At 39.4% G+C, this 25410-nt stretch overlaps 1 protein-coding gene across 16 annotated transcripts in view; it reads left to right on the top strand.

Annotated features, from left to right (window-relative positions):
• Positions 1-25410, top strand: part of KALRN (kalirin RhoGEF kinase) — a 673187-nt gene that overhangs the window by 477555 nt on the left and 170222 nt on the right. For 6 of the 16 annotated variants that reach the window (XM_043875053.1, XM_043875052.1, XM_043875050.1 and 3 more), the window contains exon 34: positions 11997-13425. The exons of the other annotated variants lie outside the window; for them this stretch is intronic. In XM_043875053.1, the coding sequence (XP_043730988.1) occupies positions 11997-12059 (63 nt within the window). In that variant the 3' untranslated portion in view covers positions 12060-13425. Of the gene's footprint in view, positions 1-11996; positions 13426-25410 lie in introns of those variants that run through there. 16 annotated transcript variants of the gene reach the window in all.

Genomic DNA, 25410 nt, shown 5'->3' with positions numbered 1-25410 from the left:
TGATGAGTTTATTAGTAGTATAACTTCTTAGAAGTAGAATATGTGTTTAAAATTTTTGATAGATGTTGTTAGATCACCTCCTATAGAAGTTGAACCAATCTATACTCTCCCCAGCTGAGTATGTATGTCAGTTTCTCCAGTCTTGCAACCTTATGTATCTTCAATATTTTTTATCTTTTCCAATCTGGTATTAGATACTTTAATCCTTATTCAATATTTCTCTCATATATATTTTGTTTAACTGATAATATTGCAACTGTCTTATTTTCTGTTATTTTTATTCAAATGTGCAGTATTGGACTTACACTATTACCAAATGAGACTTACAGACTTGTCTGATTAGCAGTTACTTATACTCTTATTTCTATGGATAAAATGCATTCCTAATTAGATACATCTGGTTTACATTAAACTTTTTCTTCAAGTTATTAATGTAAAATAGGTATACTAAAAATGCATAAAAATTACTAAACATTTGAATAGGTAATTATAAAGTGAACATATGTGTAATAACCATGCAGTCCATAAGAGCAGGACATGGCCAGATTTCCAAAAGCTCCATGTGTGCCCCTCTCTGGTCACAACCCTGTCCTCTTCCCTAGAGGTAACCATTCTTCTGACATTCGTAATAATAATGTCCTTATTTTCTTTATTATTGTACCTTCTATGTATGTATACCTAAAGAATATTATTTCAATGCGTCTGTTGTAAAGTTTTATATGGCTAGAATCATTCTCTCTGTGTGTGTCCTCTCTTGCTCAACACTCATTTTTATGGAATTCATCCATGCTGACATGTGTAGTTGTTCATTCATTTTCATTGTTGTATAGTATTCTGTTGTATGAATATACCACAACTTATTTATCCATTTTGCACATGGGATGTTTGGGACTATTATGAACAATGCTGCTATGAATACTCTTGTATGTGTATCCTTGTAGAAGACATGTACTTGAGTTTCTCTAGGGTATAAAGCTAGGAATGAAATTGCTAGTTGAAAAAAGAGAAAGAAATTGCTAGGTGATAGTGTGAATGTGTATCTTCCACTTTACTATTAACAGATGACGTAATTTTTTTTTTCAAAGTGCTGATACCAGGTTTCTACTCCTACCTATAAGTATATGTGAGATTTTCTGTTGCTCCACATCATCATGTATACTTGATAAAACCAGATCTGATGGGTATGTAGTAATATTTGCTTATGGTTTTAATCTGCAGTCCCCTAAGTATTAATGAAGTTGAAGATCTTTCCATATCTTAGTGGGCCTTTAGATTTCCCCTTCTGCGATGCTCCTGTTGGTCACAGGGGCATGATGCCTAGTTTTTTAGTGGGTTGCCTGTTTGTTTGTTTTTTTCTTATGCAGTTTTGGGACTTCTTTATATATTCTAGATATTAATCCTTTGTTGGTTATATATATTGTAAATATCTGCTTTCACTCTGTGGATAGTCTTTTCACTCTATAGCATCTTGCAAAGCATCTAAATCTAATTTGAAATTTTGAAGGCAACACATTTGTAAGTTAAAGGCTCATATAATGGGATATAATGAGACATTTCTTACATTTAGTCCTTTAAAATAGAGTTCATCATTTTATTCTCCATAGAATAGTAGAGAATACCAATACGGAAACTTTATACATAATGTGGGCTTTTGTCAATCCCTAAGTTTACCTGTTTTACTAAAAGAATAAGAACAAAGACTTTGACATTTTAAAATATATCTGTTACACTTTATATATTATATAACAGGCAATACAGTTAAAGCAATGAAATGTATTAGGAAAAAAGATGATAAGCCCATTGGATTTGGAACTCGGTTAGTTGTTTGACAAACAGATCTAAGACCCAGGTAGAAAATCTTTACATAGCAAAACTAAGCATCTATGCTCACAGGAGAGCCTCTCAAATCCTAATTTTATATGTAATTCTTACCATCATTTTCATCTAATTACTTAGCCCATAAGAGAAAGTTACTTCTTTGTAGACACTAGTAGCCACAAAAGCTGAGCTACTGATAGCAAAACAGGAAGCAGAAAAGCTATGAAAGCAAAAGCTGACAAAGGAAGCAAAACTCCAGCAATTGGGTCCTATTTACTGAAAGTATGTAACCTGGCATGTCTTAGGACATCCTTCATATTTTGTCCTATGCCATAACTATTACTCATGCTGGAATTGTCAACAGAAAGGGAAACCATGTCCAGTTTATTTTTCTTTTTAAGAAGTCAGAGATGTAAAGCTATTCATAAAAAGATTTAAACGGGGAGAAAAAGTTGGTGTTGCTGTTTACCTTTTGTCATCCAGAACACTTGGTTATCCTGAAGGCACATTTCCCAAGGGGTCTGGAGAGCTGAAGTGCTGTTGACTATGATTTACATTAGTGGAGAGATTTGTAAAGATGAAACGCGACTTTTCTCAATCCTAATTATTGACTTCAAGACTGCTTCTGCCCTCTTCTGGCATCTATTGATGGTCTGTATAATCCACTCTAGTCCACACTGCTGTACTGTCACACATGGTCTATGAAAGAAGCCTCCTAATTGGTGCCCATTCACCCTGACCTTCCGCTAATCTCTTCTCCATTCTGAGGCCAATGTGATTTTTTTAAAGTGTAAGCTCTTCACGTCTATGGCTTCAACCCCTTTGAAAGCATCCGTTTGCTCTTAGGATGAATACCAAAATCGTCAGTATGCCTTATGAGGGCTGCATGACCTGGACCTTGGCCCTCTTCTCCTTACTGCAGCCACTTTTCCTCGTGTTTCCTGCCTCGCAATCTTCCTGGCCTTCCAGGAAGGCCAGGTTTCTTGTGTCAGGTTTCTTGCCATCTCAGGCCCTTTGTTTCTTCTGCCTAGAAAATTCTTAGTCCTCTCATGCCACGGTCTACCCCATTTGCTCTCTCTTCTTAGCCCATCCTGACCCTCTGACTAACTCCTCTCCCCAAGTCACATCTCTCACAGTATTCTGTATTGTTATTTCTTAGAGCCTATCACCATTATTGACTATCTCAGCATTTGTTTGGTTACTCAGTTGCTTCCTCCACCAGATGTTAAGTTCATGAGGGCAGAGACATATCTGTTTTATACCCCCACTACATCACCAAATCCAACAAAATACTGATTCACAGAAGGGACTCTGTCACTATTTATTAAATCAATGAATGAAGACCCAATAAACACAAGGTAATGTGTTGGGCATTATGGGTAAGAAAGAGATCTAGAAATAGGGAACAGATATTATGAAGAAAATCAGAGGACTTCCTGGGTGGTCCAGTAGTTAAAATACTACACTTCCAATGTAGGAGGCATTGTTCAAATACTGGATGGGAAAACTAAGATCCCATGTGCTGCACAGCCAAAAATAATTAAACTTCTTAAAAATAAATTAGCAAAATATTTTTAAATGAAAAAGAAAATCAAACTTACCTAGTTTAGGAAGATTAGAAAATGTTAGCATTAAACTTTACCAAGTGGGTAGAGTTTATCTTGAAATGAAAAAGAAAATCAAACTTACCTAGTTTGGGAAGATTAGAAAAGGTTAGCATTAAATTTTACCAAGTGGGTAGAGTTTATCTTGGCAGGACTGGTATTGGGAGTGGGGAGGAAAGTCATTCTAAATGGATCAAACATCTAGAACAGGGACAGGGAGAAAGGAAAATATAGGATAAGTTTGGGACATGCACAGTAAATATGCCTGATGAAGTGTGGACTTTGTGAGGTGAGATGTGGAAAACAAGGCTGAAATGATCGGTTGGGTCAAACCATGGCAGACACTGGACACCATTCAAAGGAATTTGGACTTTGTTGGTAGCACCTAAGAAATACTGAGAGTTGTTTTATCATGATGGTTACAGAATTACTCATATCTTCACCTGTATGTGTAACTCTTTATATGCTCTCATTCTTTCTCTCGACTCAGAGTGTCTCAGGTTAACCTATCCACATGCTCTGAGTCTGATGTTTTGTACCCACTTCCGTCTAGTACATTCAACATCTCTTCTCTCCCTCATATTGTCAGCTGCCTCCTTTCCTTCTGCCATTTCACACCTCTTTGTTGCTTCATGTTTGCTGAACTGGAACTTCTCTTGATTTTTCCTTCCCTAGATCTTCCCCTACCTTCAATAATAGCTTTTGTTGCTTCCATTCTGATGTCCATGACACAAATTCCAAGATGATATCTCTGAAGTGACTTACTCCTAATACAGTTTCATATTCACTGTTTATTTACTCAGCACATTTTTGCAAACCTACTATGTGCAAGGCAGTATTGCAGACTGGAGATGCAGCAGTGACACCAAACAAGCTAGTCCCCAACCTTATAACTCTCAGTTCTCCTGTGAAATCAGGAAATGAACAAGCAAACACAAGACCAAATGGTGACACAATGAACACTGTCACCGTTAGTCTTTATAGTTTGATGTCAACTTTCTTCAGTCTTGGCATCAGAAAATTTTCCTTTTTCTCTCAAACCAGCAACCTGGCTTGACTTCCCTGTTTGGGGCAGAAGCAGAATTTTCCAGACACCCAGGTTTATATCTGTCGATCCATTTTGCGCAATATCCCCTGATAGCCAGCCAATCCACAGCCAAGTCCTAAGGATGATTCCCTCAAAATACCTATCACATCACCCTGGTCAGGCCCTGTTTACCCTTTATTTAAATTCTTTAAGTAGCCTACTAAATCTCGCCCCCTACTGCTTTCTGGGATGTTGCCCCTGCATCATATCTTTTCTACTGATACCAAATTCATCTTCCTAAAACATTTCTTTCAACATCTCACTTGTCTGTTAAATGCCTTCAGTAGCATGTATACTTAGAATAAAGTACAGTCCCATCTCCAAAGACATTTATATAATTTTTCCTTCCTATATATGATCCTTTAGAGACCCTTATCTGTTATATACACTAAAATACACTTAGATTAGATTGAATCATGTGAAACTGCCATTTTTGTGGATTGGATCCAAAATGATTGATCAAATATTGGCAATTTGTAGGTTGCAACCTAATTGCACTTACCAAATAATTGGTTACCTGTATGTCTCTCTCCCATGTTACATTGTGAGTTGCTTGATGATCATGGCTTGGTTTTAATGATACTTCTATCTTTACTGTCTACTACAGCATCTGGTGCATAGTAAACTGTGGCAGTCAGCTGCCTCCACTCATGTCATGATCTGCTCCTGCTGCTTCCATTTCCCATAATGCCCACTGACCTTACCTAATCACATCCTACCCACCACTCACTTCTAGCCTGACTCATGCCTCCTTCATGGAAAAGCTCACTATTTCTCCACATTAATCCCCTGCTGCCACCTCTGAGCCACCAATATTGGTTTCCCACAGTCAAATGTTATTCTTCAACATCCAAAGCATGTATATTATACTGTGCATACAGTTGCACTTTAACAATGAATTGAAAGATGTCTGTTTATAGCCTTTACTTTTCACCCTAGGATCCAGCACCATATTTTCAATTGTCTATGACATAACTGCTCTTGAATGACTCTTTGTAGTCTACTCAGCAGAACTGAAACTAAACTCATATGCCACCTCCCAGGTCTGCTCATGGTCTAGATACCCATCCGCAGCTTGGTCTCTAAGCCATCTCAGCTCTCCTTCATTCTCTGTCCTTCTCCTGAAATAACATTCCACTGGATTATCACAGTGGCTGCATTTTTCTCAGCCTGCCTTTAGACTTTTATATAATATATCAAGTTTATCCCTGGGAGCTTCAAGAGAAGAAGCATGTCTCCCAAACCACAGCAACATTCTCTAGGACCTAGAGCGCCCTGATAAACTGGCCCCTTCTCCTTGGTCCTACCCCTCGCTTGCTGTCTGCAGATTACTCTTCTCACATTTTCTGGTAGATATGTGTGATTATATCTTCACTAAAATATAATGATCCTTCAAATCATAATCACCTTTGTTAGTATATGTCTAACACATGCTGCATCATTGTGTCTCTAAACTTATCTCTCTGTCCTAAAAGATGTTTCTGACCTCAGGAAGAATGTTGCTGGAAGGCATCTTCATCATTATTAGAATGATATTAGAATGACTCTCTCGAGTCCCTTCCATCAGCACTTTATGAGAAAGCATCTTCTTCCAGTTTGCTATTGTTTCCCATGGGTAGTTTTCATCTCAGCAGCTAAACCCTGAGACCCACTAAAAATAAGGCTTACATGTGATACACTGTATTATCAGCAATGCATTGAGGTAGAGTGGGCATTCACAGAGAGGGCTCAGAAAAGACTTGTTTGAATATGTTTTTACGTGTATAATTTATGTTCGTGTGTACCTATGAATTTTGGTGTGTCTCTGACTATGTTTCCCGTGTTGCTCTCTAAGAAGGATTCACTCACGTGGTCTGGGAGGCAGGGATAGCTTAGATATTTCCCCTGGCCATCAAGTCCATGACATTGCAAACCAATAAGCCATGTGTCCCAAAAGCTCATGGCCACAGCTGACACAGGTGAAGAGCCTACCTGAGCTGCAGCCTGGGGTTATTTTTCTTTTCGACCTGCCTGGGATCTTCCTTTTCCCTCTAAATATGAAAGACTGACTCTTCTGTTAAACACTGAAAGGAATGTGGATGTGTATATGTGTGTGTGTTTGTGCTTCTATATGCATATATACAGATACTTATATATACATATATGTATGCATGTATGTATATATGAAGGAAATACACCAAAATGTAAGTAGTGGTTATTTCTGGATGGTGGCTTTTTCCAAATTCTCCACGATAAGTCAGATTACTTTTATTAATCAAAAAAAGAGTAGATGTTATTTTTAAGGACAGGAAGGGTCACGATTATTAGATGGTTTCTGGATCAAACCTCTGTGTGAACCAAAGACAAAGGGATGAGCAGGTGACTAGTAGGTAACAGGGGGATGAACTTCCCCTCAACATCTGAAGATGAGAGAAAGTGACCAGACGGTGAATTTGGGCTGACTTGCAGGATGGGCCAAGGTTACTGAAGGTTGTTAGTTGAGGAACTGGCAACTTTGTTTGGTTTTTGAAGGTCAGGAGCCTTGGATAGCGAAAGGGAAGAGGAGGAAAATTCAGGCAGGGAAATAGGGAAGGTGAATAGTAGGTTAGTTCATCAGAGTTTTTCCCCAAACTCAGCTGTTTAGTAAAGTATAGGAAAGGTGAGAGGAAAAGCTTGAAATAAATGCTCAAGTTCATGAAGAGATTTTACGAAGAGATATACAGTGGGACGGAGAGAAGGCAGACATGTTCAAGTTCGGTTTTAACCCCCTATGATTCCAGATGGAGGGGTTCCCCGAGTGATCAGTGTGGGAACACTGGGTCCCCAGGTAGAGAGGATGGGTCACCCCTGCATGGACAGCAAGGTTCCTAACAGTAGGTTCATCATCAGGTCAACACACAGCTCCCCCACTCCCTCCCCTACCTCCTCCTCCCTCCTCTCCTACCCTCAAAGGACATGGAAAGTTTCTGATAATTTTCGGTAGAGAAAGTTTCTAACTTTTCTGAACTTGAAACAAAAAAGTTACATGAAACAAACATTGTCAAGGATGCTTCTACCACCTGGCCTAGTCTCACAGTTCTCTCCAAAAGCAGAAGGAAAAATGAAAAGATGAAAAACAGAGGGAGTGACTCTTCCTTGCTGAGGCCGATTTCATTCCTTTGGGATAGTATTCTGCAAGTGGGGACTCCCAATCTGTCACTCAGGAGGGGACACAGCAGAGCCTGTCTCTGCAGCACCCCGAGGCCTCTTTGTTCTTCACCAAGCTGCTTGGCCAACCACTCCTTGCCAGTTACCTCCTCACCGAATTCCAGATGAGGAGCCCTGGGGTCAGTATAAGCAGCACACACACACGGCTAGAAGCCAAAAGTAGAGTAGGAAGCATGAAAAAACTAAGAAAGTCACAAAAATCAGTTTTGAAAAAGAGCTAAACTGAAAACATAATTCATGATGTCTTTCTGTCTGCACGATTCAACATTTGTACTATTCTGTATCTCAGTTTCCCATTCTGGTGAAGGAATATTTCCAGTCTGGGCTCTAGTTTGAAATTTGAGGTGGAGAAAGGCTCTTTTAAACCATTTAATATGGGCTTTGCAGTTCCATGAGTGTAACAGAAGAACACAGAGCAGTGAAGTGCCCTCCAAGGACAAATCTGCCCATCTAATGAGAGTCATACAGTCCTTTCCCTTAGAAGCCCCTGCTGTAACTGAACAGGCCGAGGAAAGCATGAAGGCTACTATAAGGAAGCGTCCAGCACATAGACAACTGAGAGTAACAATTGTCTTTTCTTCCTGAATGCCTACTCTGAGCCTGGCATTTTTTATGTAATTTCTTACTCAATCCTCACAATTCTTCAAGGTAAGTATCATTATCCTCATTTTTGCAGATGAGGAAAATGTAGAAGTTAAATAACCTGCCCAAGGTCACACATCCAGAAAGTGGCAGAGCTGAGATTTGAACCCAGGTCTTTCTCATGTCTGCTATGTACACTGCCTTCTGCTGGCCAAGTCCATGAACCAGAAAATTTGGATGATTCAGGCAGAAACACACAAAGTAACATTTTGGCCCAGATACTGTTAACTCCTATCATTTCTCCCTCCTGATCAACTGAATGAAATGCACTTGATTGAAAATACCAAGGGCAAGGGGAAAAAGAATAAAAAACCAGGAACATACCATGTTCCATGTATTATACATGTCAACTGCTCAGTCTGCTGTGCCTAACAGAACATGACGTGAGTCAGGAATTTAGAAGAGACAGTTTATTATGTCTGCCACAGAAGTAGTAACTCAGGCACATACCTGCCTCAGTGGCTTCCAAATCCATCAGATAGAAACATCTAGAACATAAAGTCAACTGAAGATGCATTTAAAAACATATTGTAAAACAGCTGCCTCAAATTCTTTGTAGAACAAGAAAGGATATAAATCTATAATATAACAAATATGTTCCCCATTTGTGGCTATTTTTATACCACTAGATGTTCTACCCAGAGACTGTAGAACCTCTCTTTATAACTCAGAAAACTCATGTTATGAGTGTCTAATATTAGAATGAGACCTGCTGTATATTAATAAATAAGTAAAGTGTTTCTATGAAGGAGTCTATACCTGGGCTTCCCAGGTAGTGCTAGTGGTAAAGAACCTGCCTGCCAATACAGGAGATGTAAGAGAAGTGGGTTCAGTCTCTGGGTTGGGAAGATCCCCTGGAGGAGGAAATGGCAACCCACTCCAGTATTCTTGTCTGTTAAATCCCATGGACAGAGGAGCCTGGCAGGCTATAGTCATAGCGTCACTGAGAGTCAGACACAACTGAAGCAACTTAGCACATAACTGAATAGGGGGAGATGGGAGGAATCCCAATATACCCCCCAAAAAAAGAATTCTGGAAGGTGTGGTTAATAAAAGCTGCTATCCTATCAATATGGGTCTCACTGATTCTTGCTCCTCATGGAAAATGCCCAAGTGCTTCTGGACAGTGTATACTGGCAGATGTGAAAATGCAGTTGAAATGCTGCACAACTCAGGTTTTCCAACCATGTATTGTCTGGTACATAGAAAAGTCCTGTGCCTTAATGATTTTAAACCAAGTGACCCCTAGAATTACCAAGGAAACATTTCAAAAAACTCATCCCAGGCTCCTCACTGGCCTGCTGAATCAGAATGCCAGAGGTAGAGGGCGATTGGATATGGGATATCTGTGAATTCCAAGCTGAGAGTTATTGTCTAAGTAATAGAGATCGTTGACATTTCAAAGAAATTTAATGGCATTTTTTTAAACCACATTTCCACTTAAATTTTTCCCACTAGTCTCTGCCCTAGGCTAGATTTTCAGAAAATCATCTCAATGAGATCATAAATGGCCGTTGCTTTTTAATGTTGATGTATGGATGTTAACTACTCTTTTAAGGCACCAACTGGGCCATATAATATAATGACTTCCTATGTAAATGCATGTATTTTCTCAGTTTTGGAGAACAAGTGTTCAGTTTGCCTACATGCCTGAATTTCTTATATGTCTCACATAACCATCATCAGATTTACAGGTACACAGAGACCATCACATCTTGAGGTTTAAAAGGAGATAAAAGTTTTTGTGCAAAATCTAATAAATACACATACTGAAGTGACCCAAACCACTTCTAGTTATGTCTTCAAGGATAACATGGATCCTCCAAATATGTGAGGGATGCTTTCTAAGTTCTTTGGAATCCGCAAACATACACACATACAAATATCATTTAGCAGATGGATTCTCCTTTACAAAAGGCAACCTACCACAGCAGTTAGGATCACTTTGAAGTCAAACCAACCTCAGTTCAGATCTCAGCCCCTCCACTTGCCAGTTGTATGATCCTGGGCAGGACCTTAATGCCTCAGTCTGCAAAATGGGAGTAATGGTATTAACCCATTCCACATTTCATGAAATGATGCATGCCAGATGCTCAACACTTTGCCTGGCACATGGTAAACATGCAGCAAATATTAGCCATTAATAATAGTGATAATAAAACTGACACAAATAAATTAGCTATTAATAATGATGACACTGAAAATACTTTTTTAAACTGTTCTCCTCCCTTAGAATTTTAACCATTGTATAAAGAGCCAAATGTCAAATTCAGTACTTGTAAAACTATTAAATTCTGCCACTAAAGTAAGTTCTGCAGATGTAATAGCACATCTATAAACTGGTACTGACAGTGAATTATGATGTGGGGGGCTAGCTAATCAGGACAGTTAATGCCATGTCCCTACCCTCAGCCCGTCAATGTAACATTATGCAAAGGAAAATATGATTAAAATTTTTTGAGACCCTTTTGCCCTGGAAAAGGTGAGCTCAGTGGGTACCAGTACTTTGCCCTTTCACAAATACATGCATCCTGTCCCGGACTTTCTTTAGAATCTCATCTCCCTTCTGAATCCCTAGCACCCCCGACCTTCTCCACAGTTCAGAGTAACTGCCATTTGAACTCCATGCTGAGGCTTTTCTGTCCCTTAATGAACAGTTTTTGCCTGGCTGGAGTTCTTACTAAAAGAGTCTCATACTGGTTTTCTCATTTCCATAGGGTAGCCTTTGACACCTTGAGCTAAACCACAGTCAAATGGGAGGTCAGACTCTTTCATTCATCTTAAACTTTTCTCTTGGATAAGAACCATTGCTTTTTGAAATATTTCACTCTTCCAGTAGCATTAGAAGTTGTTTCTCTATGAAGGCCCAGTAGAGATAGTAGAACCACACTAGAATATGGGGTTTCTGGCATGGCTCCATCACTCCCTCACTCAGTAATCCATTCCCTTAGCCAGCCTTGCAGTGTGCATGAACCAGCCTAATGCCTTAGAAAAGTTCCAGATTACTACGTTATAGACCCTGGAAACACTTGACATCAAGAGTGTTAAGTCAGTTACTACTAAAGATCTGCTGCATAAATGGGTAAACTTTTCTCAGTTTCTTTCTCTAGCTGAATGTCATGCTAAGACTTGGTAGGACACAGGGACCCTAAAAGAATTGAAACAAGAAAACGAAACCAAAAAAAGACAGGAAAGGTATGAAATAAACACTAATGATCACTGCCACTGGACCTCTTATTTAATGTATCTCTATTTATATTATTCCTGGCTCCACTTCTCTTTGTTTGTTTGGGAAGTTGGAAAGTCACAACAGGATTGCTCTACAGGGAACTAATGCAAAGAACAATGTTCAGGTTTGCACTCTTGACAGTATTTCACAGTTAAAAGTGGCCAGTCAGTGATCCTCCTCTGGATGCTAGACCTGGTTGACTTCTGAACCTTCAGACCAAGCACTATCCTATACAGCACTCTGCTTCCTCCATTTCCTCTAAAATAATGACTGTGTATTTGCCAGGTTGCACTGTGTGCGTTGGATTGCTAGAAATACACTAGGTCACACTGATGGTTTCACTCTGTTTTCTATAAAGGGCTACAGGATCTCATGAAAATTTTTGCAAAGTTATATGCAAATCACAGAGCCCCGGCCCTTTTCTTAACAGGATGGCAACCTTGCTCCTCGGTGGTACCTGGGACCTGGAGATCCTTTCTCCACTTACGTTTAGCACGCAGCTCACCGGGTTAGCCGTGCCGCCGTTGGGACCTCCCACCTGGACTCCCATCACCCACCTCTCTTGAGACTGCTCTGGCAGGGCTGGTGTGGGGTGCAACCTTTGCTCAGAGGGCAACATGTTCCATGCAAAATCTGCCCCCTGGGCCATGGGCTCACTCCTCGGGGCCCCTTGCTTCTTTCTCTACTGGGTGCAATTCAAGGTTGCCGAGCTTCTCTCCAAAGTCTAAAATGGGTGGGGCAGTAGGGACCTGTGAGTGTCCCCATGGCCCAACACACTCCCCCAGCTCCCAGTCTGAACATCAGGCCCCCGACCCTGGTTGGGGTTCATTAGAGTTTTCCTGGAGTTTTTCTCCACGTTGAATGTTTCTTTTGTCAGTGGCCCCAATCTGGGAAAACTCATCATTTTAATCTAGCCTGCCTCCCCTATATCATGAACAGGAGGGAGAAGGAAAAAGGGACCTCTTATGGTTATGGTTTATGGAAGGTGAGGGTCAACTCCAACCGATCTGAAACACTGGCAGGAACTACTTCTCCCAACAAATGTTCCATCTGCTTCAACCTACCCAGGTTTTGCCACTGTTTTCTAGCTCCTCCCTAACCTTACTCACTGCTGAGGTATCTCGTTCGCAGATTACCCTACCAGCCCTCCTTGGCTTCCAAATTATCCTGTTGGCAGGGGTGGGTGGGAGGTGGGAGAAGAAATAAACAAACTGGCCACATGTTGATAATTGTTGAGACTAGATGATGGGCACGTGGGTGTTCGTTCTATCATTCTCTCCCTTTTGTATATGTTTGCAGTTTTTCATAATAAAAAGTTAAAAAATAAAAAAAGTCCTCCAACTCCCAAAACACTTGAGAGCCCCCACCCCTAACACAGAGTTTCATGGAAATCCCACACCAAGGCAAGAGGCAAAGGTGATTCCATTACATTATATATATATGTATGTATATATTCATTTTCTAATTTTTTTTAAGGCCCACTGCTTTATTTTCAATAGACTAAATCTATTTATAAGAGGTCCCAAAGTTGGGTTCACTTCCCCTGGCTGGGTTATGGGAGGGGGGGCTTGGGTAAAGGGTTCCTTAAAATCCTGAACGTTTACACTTCCATGTATCTCACAAGCTTATTGTGAGGGTGGGACTTGTTCAGTGTTCTGAACTTTGCAGAGGAAACATGCTCTCGACTCAAAAGTGTCATGCTCTGGAATTGCACCTGGCTCAGGAAAGGACTGTCTTTGTACTTGAATTTAAATCCAATGGAGAACCTTAACATGGGCATTTGCATGACTAAGAATTGCTGCTGTCTTTTTCCATATGTCACTTTCTTGAATGTGTTCTAATAAAATTATTCTAAAGCAGGCTGTTGATATATAGTGATTTATAAATACTTTCCGCTGAGTACTGAGGCCCTTAATTTTCTACCAGGAATGCACCCCATCCCACTTTCTGGAAAGATCTGTTGAGGACAGATGCAATGGGTGTACGTCTGGCCTGGTGGTGGCACCACTGCAATTGCCATCACAGTGCAAATCATGTCAACCACTGTGGATTTTGTTTTCTGGTTGCCTAGCAGCAGAATTTGTTTTCCAGGACAAAGATGGTCATATGAAGTCATGAGTGTGGTGGGGGAAGGTGGAGGGGGCAAGGCAGGACCTGGAGGATAATTCCCTCAAAGAGCAAAGCAGAAGGAGAGACAAAGGCAGCCAAATAGAGAAGTTAAGTTCTGACTCATCCTGTTCACTGATAAGAGTACATTCAAGTGATTATCAGTTGTTAAGATTTATTTACAAAATTGCACTTTTTGATATCAAGTTAGAGCAAGTTCAAAATCTCAAAATGTCATTAAGCAAACTAGAAGCAAATGGAGAAAGTATGTATTTCCAAAGGTAAATATTTTGAGAAACACTTTTGACTCTGATCTCTATCTCCCCTTAAGCCAGGCTGGCCAGGGCACTCCCATTAGCCATAACCAACTTGGGTCAGTTTTTTGGAACAGGAAGCTTTGTTAGAAACCTTGTAAGGGGCAGAAAAGGCAGGACTAGACAAGGAGGCTTCCATACACTGAGCACCCTCCTTACACCAGATTATTGGGAAAGCACTTGATATATATCAACTCCTCTGATCTTCAGAGCCATCCTGAGAGGCAGGCAGTACTTCATTTTCCAGATAAAAATGCTGAAGCTGAGAGAAGTACATAATTTGTACAAAGTCATAAAACTAGAGAATAACAGATCTGTGATTCAGGTTTCTGATCCCCAAACCCTTGCTTCTTCAGACCACAGGGTTGATGGCCAGCGCCCAGTCTGGGCTCTCTCCCATATACCTTGCCATGAATGCATTTAATGAATTTTGCAACCTCTGTTTGCCCTGGGGATTGGTGGAGGGAGGCAGAGCCAGCATCCTGCTCTTCCTGTTGATTGGAGATCTCTTCCAGGCCAGGGTTTTGCAACCTACATCCACATACCTTGAACTTAGCTGTATAGAGCACAAGCTGATGAAGCTGAGATTCCCGTTTGATTTTCACAGAAATTTGCTCACTAAGCAAATATTTGAGTGCCCCCATGTGCTGGGTATTATGAACTGGGTGGGCAAATACAGACTCAGCCCCTGTTGTCACAGAGCTTGCTAGTGGAGGAGGGAGGCATTAATCAAGTAATATTTGAATGGATACGTAATTATTAATATAATTGAAAGTGACCTTGGAGATCATTGAGATCCACAGATGAAAGGAGACCCAGCAGCTAAGCAGTTTGGTTAGGACAGTATAGCAAGTTAGGGCAGCATAAGGATGAGAATTCAGTAGGTTTCTGTTCCTAGACTGCCTTTTCCCTATTGTGTCACACTCTGGTCTCTTGCACACCCATACCCAGCCCTGTGAATGCATTGATCAGTCAGTACACTATCCCCAGCCTAGGAAAAACCAGATAGCACATTTTGTAATGATAATCAAACAGCATAGTGAATTGAACCCCTGAGGATGGCAGTTACCCAAGCCTTGTTTGCAGACTTATTTCAGAGCCCAAAGCAGGAACAGAGAGGCAAGGCTCCTGTGCTGTAAGAAGGGTTCTTGCAGGTGTTTCAGTGTTTTGATCTGACCCAGTATTTTCTTATCTCTCAATGTCAGCAGTTGTTCATTCACTTGTTAATTCAACAAATATGTAATGAGTACTGACTAGGAAACATGCACAGCCCTCAGAACTGGGGACACAGCAGTGAACAAAACAGATTGCCTTATGGAGTGAACATTCCAGCTGGGGGAGATAGACAATAACTGAAATAAGTAAATAACAGCATATTAAGAGGTAATAAATGCTACAAGGAAAAGTAGATCAAGAAAGGCAAGTGGGGAGTGCTAAGGAAGGTGGTGATACATTTTTAGGTAGGATGGTTATGTTCTCAGCCATCATTTTACTTACACACACACACACACACACGTGCACGCACGCACAGCTATATGCAGTATGATTTGAAAAGTCCCATAAGCCTTATCCTACCTCCTTCAGAGAAGTAAAGGTCTCTCAGTAGCATGTCTCAGAGCCCAATTCCTGGGTTTCCCTTTTTCCCTTTGAGTTAAGGCAGTGGTTCTCAAACTTGAGTGTACACCAGAATCATCTGGAGCACTTGTTAAAACATAGATTGCTGGGCTGCACTCCCAGAGCTTGTGATTCACTCGGTCTGGGGTGGGTCCAAGAATTTGCATCCCCAGATGCTGCTGCTGCTGCAGGTGGTCCAGGGATCTCTCACTTTGAGAGCCACTAGGTTAAGTATTATTGGAGAAGGAAATGGCAGCCCACTCCAGTATTCTCCTGGAATATCCCACAGATAGTGGAGTCTGGCGGGCTACAGTCCATGGGGTCACAAAGAGTCAGGCACAACTTAACAGTTAAACAACAACAACAAGGTTAATTATTATAGCTGAAAGATCTCTGTTAAAATCCTGATAAAGGATGTATCTATTCATTAGGACCCATGGACATTATCAAAGTAGCTATTCCTGGAAGAGCAGAATCCTTAAGAAATGTGATTTTTTTAAAAAACTGGGTGAAGTTTCAGAAACCACAGCCCAAGACTCCAAGCATTGAGGAGTTAGGGCAAAGGACAGATTGTGAAAAGCTGGTGACAGTATTTCACTGTTTGTCTATCAATACTTTGTGTTTTCCTAGTGTTTAATACTTTTACAAACCCTTTTATTCACTACTCTTTTTTGGCAGGTAATCTGTTAGGTAAACAGTTACAGATGTCATTATTACATTTTCTAGATAAAGAAACTGAAACACAAAAAGGTTATATGGCCTCCCTTGGGCATCAAGGATGAGAACACCAGTTGCCTTCCCCCTAGTTCAGTGTTCTTTTTCTACTCACACTCTTCATAACATGAGCTATAGCTTTCTCCTGGGGTATCTACCCCGGGCCATTAAAATCCAGGACATGTAGTTGCTCTTTGCCTTTTAGTCTATTCAAAATCCCACTTGCTGCATGTAGATTATCCATGTGGGTGATTAACTGTGACAAATTCTAAGCCCTGCATGAGTTTCCTCTGCCATAAACACATTTCTCTTCTACTGCCAGGTATTGTACAGAGAAAATGCAAACTCATTTTAATATTAGCCCAAGCTAGAACTAATCATCATAAAAGCAAAGCTGCCTGGGGAAGAGCAGACATAATACTTTCCAAAGACAAATAGAAATGATATTTGATTATGTGTACTTTTGCTTCCATTCCATTAGTTGTGATAATTGAAAAGTTTCCTGTATCACTAAAGCCTATGGGGAAATGAGAGTGGATTTTGTTAAATCCAATGACTGATGAATCACATTCCCAGGTATTTAAATATACCAAAGAAAATCATGGACATGAAAGAGAAAATCCTGTTTTCCAGTACTTGCCTTTCTTTTTGTTATTTTCTCCAGTTAGGCACTGATTCCTCATAGTGAGAAAGTAAGGTCTCCCACTGAATCTCACAGACAAGGAACCAAGAGTTACAAAGAGCTGTTTCTCTTCAGCTACCATATATGTTTTGACCATCCAAGAGGCAAAGGTTTTATTTTTTTCCCAATTATTTTTATTAGTTGGAGGCAAAAGTTTTAGAAACTTCATTTCTAAAACTGTCCTCATCTGTCTCTCAACTCTTTGATATTCTAACATTTTCTTCCTGTACCACCATTGGGACCACTCATTTATTCAATAAGCACTTACTCTGCACCAGACACTATAAGAGCCACTGAACAGGCTATGAAAATGAGTTTGAAATAATCCTATACTCAAATACATGGCATATATTAGAATCATTTTATAAATCACATAGAATAGTCAAGTTGAAGTGTATTCTAGATGTAGATCATAAACCCATGTGAGCATCTCCCCATTTTAATTCTCTCTACTTGCTATATGCTCAAAGATAATGAGTTATTTTAGCTTCAACATAAAATAGGTATCATTGGGAAAGAAATGCCTGGGGAGAGAAGAATGGGGTAAGGAAGAAACTCTACTCTGTAGCTCTGAGCACACTCTGAGATGTGCATCAGAAACCCAAAAGCTTGGTAACAAGGAGGTGGCATAGGATCTAACATCTGTCGTAGTTATTCCACATGTGGACCATGATAAATTGAAAATATGAGGATCATAAAACCTAGATGATTAGAATTTCCATATTTATGAAAGATACTATGTGAATGTTTTTTTCCTGAGCTTTAGACTCCAAGCTGTGCTATAAAAATGACTATTCCTTAAAAACAAATAGTTCATGTCCACTGCAACACAAGGATCGAGCATATAAGCAAACAGGTTGGGTTGGAGGAGATGAGGTGGCATGCAGAGGATTCAGTTAATCGAATCAGTGTTAGAGACACCATGAGAAGAAAGGCAGACTGTAATTCAACAATATATGTGTGCACAAATACATATGCACAGGAAAGGTGTTGAAGCCCAGTAAAAAGAATTTGGGAGGATGTGAGCCCGTTAAATAAATTGCAAATACATAATTCGAAAAAGAAGACAAGTTTAGAAAACCAAAATGCAGTCAGAAGACAAGGATAAGGTTGTAGTTCTGATGACCCAAGTAGCTTAAGGAATACCACTCACACATCTTCCTTCTGTTTGTGTTGGGTCACCTGTTGGTACAGCAGCCCTTACTCCCTCTGTTCAAAGGAGCTGCTCAGGCTCTGACTCCAGTCTGCTTTAGGTTGGGTTTTGTGAATAGCAGAATCTCAACACAGGGATTCAGGGCAGATGTACAGCTGGATCTCAGATCTGTCCCATGAACCCTATTTCTGCCAGTTTTGCAAGCCTGTTCTGGCCTGGGAGGGAGTTTTCACAGCATGGATGATGTATCCAGCCTTACCAATGACCATCAGGGTTGCTTGATCATCTAGCCAGGCCTGCTGTGGGTGGGTCTGGTCATGGATGGTGGTAGCCACAGGAAGAAATAGCAGTGATGGGAGGAGGGGGTCTCGATGTATATGCCTTTGAGTTTCTGAGATAGTGGAGTAAGAAGTGTTATTCTACTTGTTACACTATCCAGGGATACTGTTGCCTGGCAATGGTGACCTTTTAATGGGCCTTTCACCCAAGTATCATGTGGAATTTTTAGATTTGGCTGTATTCATTTTTTAGATTTTGCTGGGTTGCTGCTATGGCATCAATCAGGGTTAAAGGATCTCAGGGTGAGAGTGGGGACCAACATGTGTGCTGAGGAAGGGGCTTCTGATCATACCTGGTATGAGTCAACTATCTTTTGGCCTATCCTGATAAAAATTTAATTTTTAACTAAAACTATAGAATGCAAAAACATTATACCTTACATATAGATGTAGATCATTAGCTGAATAAAGAACCACTACAGTTTTATAGGACATGTCAGATCTTACTAGTAATTGGATTTGCCATTGCTATAAAATAAGTCCCATGAGGGCAGCAATTCTTGTCTGCTTTTTTTCACTGCAGTATCCCCACTGCCTATGCTAGTGCCAGACACAGAGTAGGCACTGTAAGTACAATTGCATATTTTTTTAGTATGCATAAAAACAGAAATATTTTCCATCTTTAATACAACCCAACTGGTTATATTGATGGTGAATACTTCCATTACACCACTGGGGAGTAGAAAGGAATTCTGAAGAGTAATGTCATTCTTGGCAAAAACAAGGAGCCTGCTGCTTGAGTTCCAGGTAATGCAAGAGTAGAAGACAGGTTTGTGTGTGATAGGCAAAGTTAAAACCTGAGAGCAAGGACAAGAACTGATTAACAAGAAAAGCAATTGAAAAGTTAGCAAAGAAGCTCCAAGGCTGTAATCAAATAGGCAAGCAGAAGCCCAGGTGCACAGCTGTGTGTGGGAAAATACTATGTGGTTTAGACACTGACAATGCAAAGGATTCTGATAAATGTCGATTCTTCCCTCAACAGTTTTTATTGTATTATACACCCATGAGTTTTAAATATACCATTTGACTTTTGGGGCTCTGTAGATTATTTCTAATTAAGAATGGCAAATGGGACAATTGAAAAAGGAAGAGCACCAAGGGCCAGGAGCAATAAAAAGGAGAATAAACCCAAAAGCACACATGTCTAAAAATGTGAAACACTTGCTATGAAAAGTCAGATTTGAAAAATGTCTCTCTTTTGATTTGCTTCATTGAGTTGGTTGCCAATGAAAAGGACTACGACTCCAAAGACAGTGTTGATTGCAAATGCACTTTTCCCCACTGCCCTGTCCTATCACCATGCTCATGATTCTCATTTCATATTCCTGAAGTTCCAGGAAATGAAAATATGAGAATTGATGCATCTGTTCAAGTCAGTCCAAGGGATGGTCAACAATGGAATGTGATGCCAGTTCCCTGATAACAAGTGCAGCTGGCTTTCAGCTTGATTTTATGGAGCTTTAGGACTATTTCCAAAGTACACACAAGGAAAATAAAATATAGTCCTTAACTGCGAGAATTGTATAGTCCAACTGGGATAGAAAATATATACTCAAAGAACAAAATTCACACTATGTAGGAAGCATAGCTATTGCATTAATCTAAGAGATTCCAGAAGCTAGAATTATCTGTTCTTCCTCTCTTTATCCAATACCAAGGATGAGTCATAGCATATAAAAGCCATAATCGTCAGGTTGTTTAAAAAAACAATAAGAAATATAATAATAATCATGGTAATAATAGTAACAACAACAATAAAAAAATCTAGTAGGTCTTCCCAAATTGCATTTAATGTGTATATGTTTATGTTTGTCTTAGAATAGACCCTTTACATATCTCTCCCTTCCTTAACTTCATCTTTCTTACCACTCTGTCAATATTCCTGAGCTCCTACTAGTATTGATCCCTAAGACAGTATCTTCCCCATCCAGGGAAGAGAATGAAAGCAGATATATCTGTCAGGACAAGCTAGGTTATACTCTGGTAACAAACAACTCTAAAAATACTGGTGGCTAAAAAAGCAAAGATTTATTTCCTCCTAACACTACATATTCATAATGGGTTGGCATGGGGCTCTATTTGTCACAGAAAATCAGGGACCCTAGCTGATGTATCATCTTCTAAAGTTGCTGATTACCATCCCAGACAGAAAGAGAATTTTAAATAATCTTAACCCAAAATTAAATGATCCAGCCTGGAAATGACTCAACTTCAATAGCCAGGACTAGTCATGTGACCCTACAAAACAATAGGGGCCAGCCAACCAATTGAGTTATGTGTCCAGTAGGTAAAAAGCTAAAAGTGTTTCGTGAACATCAGAATGACTACATTAGCAGTAACCTCAAGTCATATTTGCATGTAATTTACATTTTGGCTGTAACTCAGATTTCAAATATTGCATCTACTCAACAAGTATGTGTATGTATGTGTGTGTGCATGTGCGTGTGTGTGAATTTCAAACATATACATTGAAATACTGTTATTCACGTTTGAGTCATTGTTTTATGTTATTCCCACTGCCTAATTTTCACTAGGCTTCATCCCTGACTATTAGGCTCTGAATTTATTGAGTCAATGTGTCAATGTCTAATCAGAATATAAAGATTGGAAGGCTTCTTGTTCTTAAAACTTTTTCCAGACTTAGGGAACCAGTTTTTAAGGGCACAATGTCCTGATGAATATAGAGGGACTTGAATCCTTTCATATCTTAATTTATCACATTATTTATATGCTAACCTACCGAGTTCTCTATTGATATCTGGCATCAGCCTCTACACAGTAAGTTTTATACAGTAAGAATGGGAACTTATTGAATCCCCTGGCAGAGTCACTGATTAATGGTTCAAAGAATGTTTTACCTAAGTATGAGAACATGACCCATGTGCTACTTTAGTCCTATTTTAACTAGGGCTATAAGATTGCATGACCTTGTTCTAGAAATCACATGTTACTCCATCATTAAGCATCCAATTTCACTGGAAAGCCAGAGCAAGCTCTACTGTAAACCACATTCAAATTTCTGCAAACACAGGGTGTTGAATACAAGCTTACCTGGGCAAGAAAATATAGCACTGCAATGAGAAGGAAGGAAGCCTGGTTTGGAGTTAGGAAAGTTGACTTTGCTCCTCATTCTGTTATTGACCAGCTGTATGAGCTTTGAAAAACATTTTAGCCAAATCATTTGTCTTCTGAATATCTCAATTTCCACATCTATGAAGTTGAAGAGTGATAGAAACTTATCTCTAAATTTCATTCATACTTAAACATTCTGTTTTTCTGTTACTGACTTAGTTTTACCCCAGCGGTCTATGACTTTCACTGGGGAAAATCACAAGCATTCATCCTAAGTAATGTAGAATTGGGAAAATGTTATTTGTATATAAAGGATAACCTAATTTTATACATAATTATTATCTGTATTGATAAAAGAGATGTAGTATTAAAAATTAGTAATTTTTTAATGTTTAGTTTTGAAATATAGGCAGAGAGTTTATCAGAAATTAATATATATACTTCATTTCTCATTTACTTATCCATTTAGTTTAAAAATATATATATTGAACCTCTACCATGTAATTAGCTAGGTTAAATGAGCCTAGGGGGGAGAATGGGAATTGAGGACCTTGACAAGAACATTACTGAAATAATGGATCATGGAATACAAGCTGCATAGGAAGGAAAGTAATGAAGGGAGAGTCTTGACAGATTGGAAGACGTTGTTCAGTTGCTCGGTTGTGTCCGACTCTTTCTGACCCAATGGACTGCAGCACACTAGGCTTTCCCGTCCTTCACCATCTCCTGGAGCTTGCTCAGACTCATGTCCATTGAGTCAGTGATGCCATCCAACTATCTCATCCTCTGTCGTCTCCTTCTCCTGCTTTATCTATATTTCCCAGCATCAGGGTCTTTTCCAGTGAGTCAGTTCTTTGTATCAGGTGGCCAAAGTGTTGGAGCTTCAACTTCAGTATCAGTCCTTCCAATGAATATTCAGGGTTGATTTCCTTTAGGATTGACTGGTTTGATCTCCTTGCCATCCATGGGACTCTCAAGAGTCATCTCCAACACCACAGTTTGAAGGCATCAATTCTTCAGCACTCAGCTCTCTGTATAGTCCAACTCTCACATCCATACATGACTACTGGAAAAACCATAGCTTTGACTATATAGACCTTTGCCAGCAAAGTATGTCTCTGCTTTTTAGTAGGCTGTCTAGGTTTGTCATAGCTTTTCTATGGGAGTCAGTAGAGGGCTCCACGTGCTAGAGGCCCCAGTGGGATTAAGGAAAGGTCATAGTAAGAATAACTAAGGAGGGTAAGTTGTGGTCAGAAAAGAGTATGTGAGACTTATCTGTCCAACCAAAATAGAGAAACAAGGGCCGGATATACTCCCCTGCTTGAAGCAACCAAAAACCAGACAAAAAATAAGAAACTATTTTCAGGACACTGGACATAAGACAACAAAGGACAGTGTGATCCCCAAGAGACAGGAAACAAAGTGAGCCCTGTAAACACTCTTGCTTACTGCCCGGAGTTTCCAGGTTTCGGTGCAGGGAGAGGTAAACTAGTGGACTTTTAGTCTCACCTTCTTAATTTAACTAGAGAATATGGAGCTGAAAATCCAGTGACATCAAGGCAGCTAAATTTCACAGGACAGAGTAGTGGAGAGAAGAAAGCTGCACAGAAAGAGAACTCTGGAGATATTCAGAGTGTTTCCTGCGAGTATCCATCAAATTATTGATCAGCACATGCATAAATGGAAACTCCCCCAGGATGGGGAAGAATCACCTGAATTAATTAGAGGAAAGGTACTCATTGTTCCCCAAGGAGCCTACAGTAATGCCTGTTCCCACCAGCCAGACTAGGAAACCCCAAATTCTTGGGACATCAAGTTAAGTACTTAGAGTAAGTCCTAGAAGAACTAGGCTCTGATTCTGCCTAACAAGTCTTAATAGAATAAGACTGTTTCAAAGTAACTGCATGCCAGGAAAAGCTCAAGAGTAGTTATAGGAATATATGAATATAATTGTTGAGCACCCAAGAAAAGGTAAAATTCACAATATCTGGTATCCAATCAAAAATTACTGGGCATGCAAAGAAGCAGGAAAATATGACCCATAATGAGGGAGAAAAATCTATTGACACTTAACCAGCACTGACACACATGTCGGCATTAGCAGACATGGACATAAAAACAGTTATTGTTAAGGATTTCATACATTCAAAAAATTAAGGGGAGATATGGGAAACATAAAGACAAACCCAAGTTGAACTTCTAGAGGTGAAAACTACAATGTCTGAAGTAAAAAATACCTGAATAAGATTCACAGTAGATTAGACATTCCAGGAGAAAATATAAGCATACTTGAAAGCATAGTAATAGAAACTATACAAAGAGAAGCATTGAAAAAATAATAACTTTTTTAGGAGTACAAAGTATCATCATTGTTGATCCATGAAACAACCTCAAACATCCTAATATTCATGTAATTGGAGTTCCCAAAATGGAAAGGGGGACATAAAAATATTTAAAACAATAATGGCTGAGAAAGAAAGTAGAAAATGTTAATCACTCAGTCATATCACTCTTTGCAACCCCGTGGACTGTAGCCACCAAGCTATCTGTCCATGGGATTCTCCAGGCCAGAATACTTGGAGTGGGTAGCCATTCCCTTCTCCAGGGAATCTTCCCAACCCAGGAATCAAACCAGGTCTCCTGCATTTCAGGCAAATTCTTTACCATCTGAGCCACCAGGGAAGCCCAATAATGGCTGAAAAGGTTTCAAATTTGATAAAGACTGTAAACTGATAGATCCAAGAATCCAAATAAATCCCACACACAATAGCTAAGAAGAAAACAAAAGCAAGGCTTATCATAATTAAATTGCTCAAAACTAGTGATAAAATAGAAGACCCTAAAAGCAGTTAATACATGCTACATGCAGATGAACAAAGATAAAAATGACAGCATATTTCTCACTGAAGACAAGGTAAGCAAAAAGACAGTGGCATCTCAGAGTGGAATAATGAAAGTAAAAGGAAAACTATCAACCAAGACTTCTATATATAGTAAAAATTTATCTCAAAAATGAAAGCAAAATATTTTTTCCCTGACATAAAAAAGCTGAAAAAAAATTCCAAATTCCTCACCAGCAGATCTATACTACAGGAAATGTTAAAGGAAGTCTGTTAGGTAGAAGGAAATGATACCACAATGAAAACAAATCTGCACAAAGAAATGAAAAGCACTAGAAATAGCAAATACATGGTTAATATAAAAGTTGATAGATAAAGAACAGTATGAAAGTGCCTTTAAACAAGGTTGTTAAAAAATCCTCAGAGAAGTAAAGGAAGAGTACTGTATATGAAACAGAAACAAGTGACCACAAAATAAGAATGCACACTGGTGAGAGTATTACTGATTTAGAAAATAGAAGTGAAGGAATGTCTTAGAGCATAACCAGAGGGATAAAAGAGGGGGGATGACAAATAATTTTAGTAATAATTCTGGAATACAGTGGGGAGGATGGCAAAAGACATTTTTCAAACATATAGTAAAAGAATTTTCCAGATCTCAGGAAATACAGAAACATTTTAGTGAAAGTAGAGAACATCAAAAAAAAAGAAAAAAAGAAAAAAATTGTGAGAGAGAAAGAAGTAGTTACCTAAAAAGGAATGACAGTCAGCGTGATAACAAGGTTCTCATGACAGAGCCTACAGAGGAATAGGTAAAAGCATCAGTGTTCTAATGAAAAATCTTTGCTACTTAGAATTCTATGTCCAGTAAAACTATAAAAGTAAGGGTGAAATAAGCATGTTTTCAATATACAATAACTTAGACATTTTATCACTCATAAATCCTCACTCTTTTGCAAAAAGGAAAATGAACCCAGGAGGGAGTACTTGATACACAAAGAAAATAAAAGT

This window comes from Cervus elaphus, chromosome 19 (genome assembly GCF_910594005.1).
Source record: "Cervus elaphus chromosome 19, mCerEla1.1, whole genome shotgun sequence".
NCBI lineage: Eukaryota > Metazoa > Chordata > Mammalia > Artiodactyla > Cervidae > Cervus > Cervus elaphus.
The sequence above is the reverse complement of the archived record's forward strand: the minus strand, read 5'-3'. Positions and strand labels throughout refer to the sequence as shown.